The 10,803-nt window shown below is 46.2% G+C and overlaps 1 protein-coding gene across 1 annotated transcript in view; it reads right to left on the bottom strand.

Moving 5' to 3' along the window:
• EPAS1 (endothelial PAS domain protein 1) overlaps window positions 1-5,315 on the bottom strand; it is a 107,110-nt gene extending 101,795 nt beyond the window's left edge. The window contains exon 1 of the mRNA XM_072635704.1: window positions 4,699-5,315. Within this exon, the coding sequence (XP_072491805.1) occupies window positions 4,699-4,724 (26 nt within the window). The 5' untranslated portion in view covers window positions 4,725-5,315. The remainder of the gene's footprint in view (window positions 1-4,698) is intronic.
• Window positions 5,316-10,803: the final 5,488 nt, after the last annotated feature.

Here is a 10,803-nt window from a genome sequence, read left to right on the forward strand (position 1 = left end):
AGACCCCCTACTGGCTTTCAATGGCTTCAGAAGGTCACTTGGCATTTCTGACACTTCCAGATGCACCAAGATAATTGCCAGGGAAGCCATCTTACCTTCACACTAGGTATTTTGGGGTTTTGGCTAGCCCAGCCCCTGCAGAGCCTCAGTTTCCATTCACAGATAATGAATTTCAGGCCAAAGTCTTAATGATTTTTATGTGTGAGCTAAAACCTAGTATACTCCAAAAATAACATTTTAAACTGAATAGAAATGAAAGCATTGTAGGATAAATGTAACTGGATGCAGGTGTCAGCCTCATCAACCTGTCCCTTGGATGGGAGGCAATATAGTGTAGTAGATTGCATAAGGTTCTCATCTGGACTCTGTTATTTAATTAGTTTTGTGACTTTGGCCTAGTCACTTAAATTCTCAATTTTCTTTGCTAAATGAGGCCATTGGGGGATTCTTTACTTTTTTGTGGCATGGACTCTTCTGACAGCTTGGTGAATCTCTGGACCCCTTTCTCAGAATGTTTTTAAATAAATAAAATACAAAGAATTACAAAGGAAACCAATTATATTGAAATATTGTTATCAAAATATTAAAAGCTCAGGTTCAAAACTCTAGTTTAAGGACATCTTTTTGCTTATAGTATGCAAAATAGTCTTGCATTTTTTCAATTCAACAATTACTAAGGGACTACTACTTTTTACATGACTGCTCTTTTCTTTCTTTATGACGCTGGGATTTAGTGAGAGAGGGTCTGTGTTCAAATCCCACGTTTAGCATTTACCAGATCTGTGATTTTAGGACAAATCTCAACCTGTCCAGGCCTTGGATCTCCAAGAGCTCTTCTGAACTCTATAAATTCATGATCTGGAATAAATCTAGGTTCTTTCTGCATACTACAGAATTTTCTTTGAAGTGGTAGACTGGTCTCTAGATCACTAAAGTCCCTTTCAAGCCTAAAGACTAGGGAGACAGCATATGGAAGAATTCTGAGTCCTGGCAAGATGTAACCAAGATTCAACTGTAAACAAGACGCTTTTTTAATATCTACTTGAGCACTCATCCGTCCTATGAATCTAAAAAATACTTGAGTCCCCTTTATTTATATCCAGATTTTCCTCTATGGATCAGACTGAGAGATTATATAATACTATCTTCTATTTAGATTTACATTTGTTTTACATTTTATTTGGTCCTTACCACAATCCAAGTGTCATCATCCCCTTGGTATAGATGAGAAAACTGAGGCTCAGAGGGGTGTACGTTGGCCAAGGTCACATAGCTAATGAGGAGGTGAGTTACCAGTCACTTTATAGCTCTTCATCTAAGCAGAAATGGAGTTAGTGACTGCACAAACTATCTCTGGGCAACAGTAATCACCTCTAGGGGCCTAGGATGCTCTCTAGTTCAATGCCTTTATTTTATAGAGGTGGAAACCAAAGACCAGACTGAGCCCTTAGGAGATTTGTCCTAAGTTTACACAGAAGGGAATGATGCACCTAGGTTATCACCCTCTAAATCCACATACTGGGTATCAATGAAGAAAACAGAATAAACATATTGCAGTCATTTTTAACTTTTATCACTACATTAGGGACCCCATGACACCAACTGTGCAGATTAATTGTAGTTTGGAATACATTCATTAACCAGGACCAGTCATTCCATTAATGTTTGGAGGCCATCAAGTTTTGGCAATTTTCTGTTTTAATGATAACTTCTAATGGTTAATATTATTTTGAAGAAGCACCACAAATGGTTTTGTTGGTAGTGGTGTTTTTGTTTTGTTTTGGTTTTTTTACCATAATTGCTGATGTTTGGGGAGAAGTTTCTTCATCCTGAATTTAACCCTGCATTTGGTTAGCTGGAGTTTCTAACCGATCCCTCTGTGTCTAGAACCAATGCAAAGCCCACTGGCAAAGCAGTTCCTTAAAATAAATATTAGGCTAGTGAATCTTGCTGCAAGGTTAGAGATAAGACAATTGATCTTGGCACAGAACAAGTTGTCAACATATTCCTTCAGTTTTTAATTACAACTTAGTCCCTCCAATAAATAGCCTGCGGGTGGTCAGCAACGACTAGAACCAAATATTAAATATGGTATTAGAAAATTAATCCTGAAGAATACATCAGGTTCAGCAGTAGATAAGGAGCTCTCTCTCTTCCGCACGCTCTCTCTCTCTCTCTCTCTCTCTGTCACACACACACACACACACACACACACACACACACACACACACACACACACACACACATACACACACACTCGCTCTTTTTTCTTGCCAATCTATGGAAGCACAGAAATTTAATTAAGTTGTGAGAGTAAGAAGCTCAGTTTTCCAATCTAGCTCAGAGAATTCCTGCTGGCATCTCACATAGCGGGCCGACCCCTAATGATTCCTAAAGAGGCAGCTCAGGAATACAGTTTGCGGCCCGATTACATAATTTGAGGGCCGGCTCCCAACTCTGTACCTCTTTATTAGCTTGCCAGCATCCTGTAGAAGAGCGCAGCCCATATGGTATGTTGAAATCTTTAGCTCGCATAATTAATATGCATAATGGCAGGACTTAGCACCTCACCCAGCGCTGGATACCGTAGGAGGAGATGACATCTCTCACACATTTGTCAAGATTACGATCAAACCACACCCCCTCTGATTTCGACATTCCCTGATAGGCATCTAGGCTGTAAAACGAACAATAAGTTCTCACTGGCTGGTTCCCCAGCCAGTCCTGGGCACTGGGCACAGAATTTGAGCACAAGTTCTGTTGTTTGTTTAATCATTATTGTTACTGGCGTTGATACTATGATCGATGCTCTGCTCAGACCAAACGTGCTGGGCTTCTCGGAAGTTTCCTTACCCAAGCTGCCCTCAGCACACTGAGGATTAAACACTCTTAAGCTGCTCCAAAGGTGATGTGCGCTTCCTCGACTGCAAGTTTCAGGGCGACCCAAAGGCGAGAACAGGGTTCGCAACACTGCCTCCATCCACAAACCACCAGCTCTGCTAATCCCACTAAACCAGACTAATCCCACCCTTGGGTCTCGTAAATTTCGGCCATTAAAAGAAAGGGACAAAATCAAACACAAATCCCAGAAGAATTTCTGAGGGCAGAGAAGGGGGAGTACAACCAAAGATGAGGCACGCCAGTCGATTACCCGATTATCCAAGAATACAGATAGGAAATATCACTTCAACCTGGGAAACTGGGAGCATGCAACTTGGGTGACTAGGCGAAAAGGGCCAAGTTTAGCAGGGGTAGCTTTTCCGTTTACACAAACCCATTTCCTAGCGCCCCCCACCCCCAACTGGCAGGGATTCGCAGCCGAAGCTAATCACCACAAGCAAGTCATTAACCACATTCTTTTTTCCTCCGAGAGTCCCCCAACCATCCCCGCGGTCAACAGCTTTCAGGCCATCGCCGAACTGCGGCAAAGTCCTGCTGGGTCGCTCCCCTAGGCAGCGTCGATGGAGATCCCAGGCCATGCCTCCCCACACACAACCTCATCCCAACGCAGGGAACTCTCGTGGCCACATTAACCTCGAGGCCACATTAACCTCACATCCACCTGGCCTGAGCCTGGTCCAGGAAAAGAACACCCCCCCCCCCACACACACACACACACACACACACACACACACACACACACACACACACACACACACACACACACACACACACACTTCCCATGCCCACCTGCCAAGCACTCACTCCTCTCTCACAGAGCCGAAGAGAAAGGGAAGTGCCAGAGTAGTAAGTGGTTATCCGTGGCTTGGGCTCTGAGTTGTGCGTCCCTATGTGGATATGCTTGCCTGTCTGGGAAAGAAGGGGGAGAACTCCCCGATCCCTGCCCCTTTCGCTGTGGATAATCCTGGGAATTGGAGAATAAGTAAAACGTGCCCCCCCAACCCCACTTGCTTGGGCCAGCACGAGTCTGTCTCTTGTCAGTGCATCAGGGATAGAGCACCCAGAGGGAAAAGCAGGAAAGAGACAGTTCTCCTGCGCTGCCTTTCACCTACTGAAAAGAGACTAGAGTGCGGCAGGCCGAACTTGGCTGTCCTTCTCTGCCCACTTCGGAGGCACCTCAGGACTGTATCTAGTTCCTCCATTCCTTCTCTAGGTTACCAGGACCTCAGAGGATGAAAACATTTGGGAATTACAGGGTGTCCCCCCTTCTATTTTAGTCGCCCAGTCTCTTAACGACCCTAGCTCCGTCGCCCTACGCATAGCCCTTTTCTGCCCCGCGCCTCAAGCGCCCAGGGCGCTCTCGAGCCAGCTTAGGACACCGCGCAGGGCTAGTGAACACAGAGAAGGGGAAAAGGCTGCTGCTGCTGCCTGTGCTCAGGATAAAGGGAGAGGGAAGGAAAGGACTGGGAACTCTGTATCTAGCCCCCAACCACAATGGCCAGAAAGACTTTGGGAAACCACTCAGGCGAAGTCCCGCGTTTCCTCAAACTCAGTACAGTCATGGAAACTCAAGTTGGTCTGCTCCTGGGTCACACCTGGTCTTCCCTGGAGGTCCCACCAACCTGTCTCCGTCACAACTTCTCTAACTTCTTTCCAAACTTCTTTACCCCAGCCAGAGGCAGCCTTTAGGTCTGTAACCCCAGAATCTCTCGCACCCCTTCCATCTCGCCACAGAGAAGTTCCTTCCCCCCCCCCCCCCAACCCCTCGGGGCCAGATCTTCTCGGCGCCTAGCTTACCTTTTCTTCTCCTTGTCAGCTGTCATTTTCACAACTGCTTACTGGATCGCTTGCAAAAGGTCCTAAGCGCTCCGCAAAATCAGGTGGAAGTTTGCAGGTGGTTGTGTAGATGCGCGGAAAGCAGAGGGTGGAGAGAGGTGATGGGGGAGGAACCGGGAGGAGGAGTGGTTGTAAGGAGGGAATGGTGGAGGGATGGGAATGGGGGAGAGAGAGGTTGTCAAATGCGTACGGAGAGAACCAAGAAAAAAAGTTTAAAAATTATTTTCTAAAAAAAAATAAAATCAAAATCAATGGGGGAGGGGGCACCAATCCGGATCACAGTGTGTGTGAAACAAGTCCTCGGAGCCGCGCTGTCGCGGCCTTGGCGATTGTGGCCTCTGAGCTGACCATACAGTCTCAGGACACTGCCGAGGATTGTACAGCCCGCCCAGGAGAGCAGGGGCGCGGGAGCGCGGCGAGCGCCTGGGCTCTGGGGCTGGCCGCGTCCCGAATGTCAGGAACAGCGGGCGACCGCCCCACTTTAAAACTTCGGCCGGCCTCGCGCGCCGGGAGGGATCAGGGTGGAGTGGGTGGGAGTCCAGCGGCGGGGGGTGACTTGGAGGAGTGGGCGTGGGGGCGGGGGAGCTGTCAGCTAGGCTCCTTTAGCCGGGCTCAGGACCTGAGCTGGGGCAGCCCACTGAGCCTCGGCCAATGGGGGAGGCGCAGCTCCAGCCCCTGCCTCTGACCTCGTCCCCGCCCCTTCGCTTCCATCCCTCCCCTCTCGGGTCCGGCCAGCCGGCCTGGCCCGCCTCCTCCCACTGCATTTCCAGGAGTTGTTTATGAGGTCGGAGGGGTGGAAGGCGGCTGGAGTGCCGCGGTCCCTGCGAGGAAGGGAGGAAAGAGGGAGGCAGGGGAGGAAAGGGTCTGGGACCCTGGCGGGGATAGTCGTGAGACAGGACAGGCGGATCCTACCCCTGGGGCTGATGGCGCGATCCCAGCGGCCTGGGTTTGCGCGCCCTCCCTCCTCCCCCAGTTTGTCCTTGGGGGCTGGGAGGGAAGAGTCACGTGCTGAGAGAGGTCCCTCTCTTAGCTCCTCCTCGTTGTGCCCCTCCCCAACTTTGCTCCCCACCCGAAGCCAGAAACTCTGCGAGCTCCCAAAAAGTCCTTTTCGTATTCGCTCCTCCCCTCCTGATTCTTTGGCTAGCTAGGACTACCGAGAGACCGCAGTCCCGGGACCTTGGTTTGATTGCAGTTTCCAATCTGGGAATAAGCGAAACGCTCCCAGGGCGGGCACGGGAGGCAGGAGCTGCTGGGTGAAAGTGATACTGGAGAGGCGGCTGGGGGCGCCTACTGGCAGAGCTGTTTGGCACAAATGAATGCAATCAAAGCTTGGACCTTCTCCGTGCCCCCCATCTCTCGGCACTCAAATTCATTGCCGGTTCTCTGGGGGAGACTTAGGAAAAGGCCACCTTACCCCACCCGAGACCTGGACTGGTATTTTTCTTGGCTCTTCCAGCCATATAACAACAACAGAAAGCAAACTTGAAAAGTGTCTTGTTTGGAATGTGGGGGTGCGGATTGAGATTTTAAATGGTCCTTTGCCCCATTGTAGGGATGTGTTTTTTTTTAAAAAAGGGTTTAATTCCTCAAGCTTTTCTGTGGGTGAAGACAAGCCCAAGGATCAAGGACAATTTTCTGGCCCTTGCAAGCTTGGGATCAGGCACACCTTCAGTTTTCCAGGTGATTTCCAGGTGCAGTACCTTGGGCTGCAGTGCTGGGCGCCTAGGCCAAAAGCCCAGGAATTCACGCCTTCAGAACTCACTTTCACTTCTCCTCTCCCCAATCTCGACGACTCTGAACACCTGTTGTCTGAGGAAACCCACTCTGTTCTTGCCGTCAAGTGAAGGGAACATAGGGTTTACCAGCTTCTTAAGGAAGAAAAGTATGTTAAAGTCTGAGGGTTTGAAACACTGGGAAGAGCCCAGGGGTCTGTACCCACAGTACAGGTGTGAAATGGCCAGAGGACTAAGGGCTGGAGAACTGGTCTGATCAGAGTTCTTCCTGGAAGATTATTTCCCCGCCTTAGAGCAGTGGAAAGAGTAGGAGCCCTGGAGTCATTTGTATATTGTAGCTCTAACACTACGTGTGTCCTTGAGCAAATCACTTAAAGGAAACAGTTTCTTCATCTGTAAAATGGTAATAACGTGTACCACCTATCTCTGAGGAATTGAAGGGAAACCGCTTTGAAAGCCTTTATGAAGGCTATATGAATGTGAGGGATTATTTTTAGCGGTTGGAGGGGGAGGTTGTCTAGACTTAGGATTTTTATCAGTCCCTGGTGTGGAAAATCCTTCCACTGATGTATGCTCCGTAGTCTTACAGTCTTAAAGTTGCCCCAGGGAACTAAAGGGTAAGTGACTTGCCCACGGTCACACATTAGTATGTGTTAGAGACAAAATTTGATCACTTCCTTGTCTCCAGACAATCTCCTATCCACTAGGATGTGTTTCCATGAGTTAATATTCATGCCAAAATGTATTTGCATCCAGCCCCCTTACACAGGGTCAGCTAGATGGTCCAGTGGATAGAACGCCAAGCCCAAAGTGGAAAAGACTCATCTTCCTGAGTTCAAATGTGACCTCAGACACTCAGTAGTTGTGTGACTCTGCAAGTCCCTTAACCCTGTTTGTCTCAGTTTCCTCAACTGTAAAAATGAGCTGGAGAAGAAAATGGCAAACACTCCAGTATCTTTGCCCAGAAAACCTTAAATGGGGTCATCCAGAGTTGAATGCAACAAACTGGTTACACATGTGTAAGTTATGACTATAAGGTATTGGTATATATATGTATATATGTGTATATGTTTCAAGTACAAAATGAAACATGTTGTACTGGGAAAGAATAACTTAGATTTTTTTGGGGGGGGGGGTAATGGTGGTAGGAAGGAGTTGGATAAGGGAAAAGCCCTGGGGAAAATTTGGGCAAATTGTATCTTCTTATTTTCCCTGAGGCAAGTTGGTGTTCAGCACTGTATGTTCTGATTTGTAAAAATTACCATGTCCCAGATCTCAAATATTGGCCCGGGAAATTATTTCTCAGCTCGGTTACTTTTTTATCATAATAGTAACTGTTTTCTCATTTTTATCATATGCAAGTCTAGCTAGGCCTGCTTCAGTGGACTGGTTTCTGTTGGTTGATTCACTTACTGACATTTAAAACTGCTGATACTTTTCTCCTGAGATCAGAAAGGAGATGGTGGAGTGGGAGGGAGTGGGAAAAAAATTGGTTTGCCCTCTGGAGTCATTCATTTGGATGAAAAGAAGGAACATCTTTTTGGAACCAATGACGGTATTGGTGCCCTGGAATACCATTGATAGAAGAAAATGGCTTACAAAGCTACAATCTTTACTTTCTAAGGGTAATGCTGTTGCCCTCTAAACAAAATCAAAACCAGTGAAACTCAGAATTTGGAACTAAAATTGGTTTGATGGGTTTATCAATGTAGCCCTCTAGGTTTATAAGGATTTCTTTTCTCCATTTTGCTGACTGATCATCTATTTTAATGTGAGTTCTTTCTTCCTAGGAAGACCTAAAAGGTTTTCCATCTTATTCTTCAAAAGGTTTGTATGTTTACTGCAGCTCAATTTGCTGAAAGACCTATATAACACACCTTGTGGTCAAATCAAGAGTAATTTTGGGGGGGGGGGGTATTGTCCTGAGGAGGGGGGTGGATTCAGTAGCTTTTCAAAACTCCTTTTAGTCCTTACTGGAGTGGTCCATCCACAAAGCATAGAGTTGAGTAAATGAGGTCCAGTTCTATGCTTAACATGTCTCTCACATTACTGAATTCAGAATTTTTGAGAAAACTGAAACAATTTTGGAAGTTTCAATGCAAGCAAGGGAAGAAGAGGTGGAGGGGGAGGGATAAGGGGAGGAGGGTCAGGCCTGGGAGTCAGGTAATTGAAATGTGACTGAGAGAATCCTAGAATGTGACAGCTGAAAGGGACCTCCAAGTTAATCTCACAGCTGAGGATACTCGAACTCAGAGAGGCAACCTGAAGCCTGGTCTTCACACTGTTTTCACGCTGCCCCTCTGACAGAACACTTTGACATTTAGGCCACAGAGGGCAGTAGAAGGCACTACTGAACCAAGCTCCCTAATGTGTCCTGATTAATGAACCAGGGGACAAGTTGCTCCGCCCTCATCCAAAGTGCCCCTCCCCATTTCCCCCTGTCAGTCAGATGCCTGTGGGCTTTGGCAATGGGCAGCAGCCTATACTTACAAAACCCTTGCCTCAGCAAGAAATAAGACAACATACTGAACCCCCTTTCTTCTCTGAGAGGCTATATGAAGAGTATAGGTTTGGGAAGAGAGGGACTGGGGAGGTTGGATATGGAAATCCAGTGGAAAGGAAGCAGGGCTAGGGGAGAACTTGAGAGGCCTTTCAGAGAGTAGTTCCAAACCTTAATTGGGGTATCAGTGATAGAGAAGGGTGATTCTAGAGTAGCCCTGGAAAGGGCCCTCTTGTCCCAAAACAAGGGCATATAGAATGGTGTTAAAGATAAACTTCAGCTACCACACAACTTAGCTGAAAACCCAATTGGTTATACTTTTCCTAGAAGATTCCTTGATAACCCTTTTCTGTGTTGATCACAGAATAGACCTTCAGCCACTTGAGAAAGGAGTTGCTTTTGGACTGCAGAGCAGACAGATAACCATGAACAAGAGTAGTGGTGTAGAGAAGAGCCTAAAAGGGAACTGGAAAGAGAAAGGTGGGACAGAATGAACCAAACAGCCAACTAGCCATGACAGTGTGGCAAAGTGTTTTCATTGTTACTAGAGGGGTGGAGTAGGTAAGGAGTTTGGAGACATACTTTGAAGGATAAGAAACAGAATAAGGCATGATGGATGGCATGATGGATGGAAGGGATGGCCAATGGTGTCCATTTCTCCAAATGGCCTTAAACGTGAGATTTCTCATTAGTGTGCAGCACATTTCAAACTAGATGTTCTGAAACAATCTTAAACTCAACAAGTTCAAACCATAACTCGTCCTTTCCTCAACAGAGATGATACTGGACTTGGAATCAGGAAGAACTGGTTCAAATCCCACCTCAGATATTTACTAGCTATGTGGTCCTGGGCAAGTCACTTAACCTTTGCCTCAGTTTCCTCATCTATAAAAGTGAATGGATTAGACTTGATGGCCTTCCACTTGATGGCTCCTTCCAACTCTAAATCTTTGATCCTATGATCCTATTTTAAAGATACCACTATGCTTTTAGTCTCCCAGACTTGTATTCCTGGCATTATCCTTGAAGCATCCAGGTAATGGAGTGGATAGAGTACTGAGCCTAGAGTCAAGAAGACCTGAATTCAAATCCATCTTCAGACACTAGTTGGGATATCCCAAGCAAATCACTTAATTTCTGTTTCAGTTTGCTCATCTGTAAAATGGGAATAAAACCTACCTTCCAAGGTTTTGTGAGGAAAGATGAGATATTTGTAAAGCATGCTGTATACCTTAAAACACTATCTCAATGCTAATTAGTAGTAGTAGTAGAAGCAATAATCCTCACCCTTCCTTACCCCACATATCAAATTATTTCCTAAATGTTGCCATTTCTACCTTCACAGCATTTCTCATGTTTCACTCCTCTCTATTCATACAGTTACCATTTCAGTTCAGACCCTTATCACCTCCCACCTAGGCTATTTCATAAGCCTCCTGAGTGGTCTCCCTATGTCAAATCTCTTACAACTCCAGTCCATCTTCTGAAGAGCTACTAATATGATTTTCTTTAAACATAGATCTGGTCATCCTCCTCCCCTTCCTTAACAAACTCCAATACTCCCTATTGCCTCTAAAATAAATTGTAAGTGGCTCTGTTTGACTTTTGTGATTCCCCAGCTGCTAGTGCCCTCCCTTCCAATCTCCCTTATTTTCACTCTGTAGGTAACTTACATTTGCATAGCTTATGTTCCTCATTCCAATAAAATGTAAGCTCTTTGACTTAATAAACTGGCTATTGACTGGATAATCAAAAACTTCCAAGTGATGGAGAGCTCACTGCCTCATAAACAAGCCTAGTCTCTTGTTGGATAGCTTTAATTGATGAAAAGTG

Source organism: Notamacropus eugenii, chromosome 1, assembly GCF_028372415.1.
Source record: "Notamacropus eugenii isolate mMacEug1 chromosome 1, mMacEug1.pri_v2, whole genome shotgun sequence".
Lineage (NCBI taxonomy): Eukaryota > Metazoa > Chordata > Mammalia > Diprotodontia > Macropodidae > Notamacropus > Notamacropus eugenii.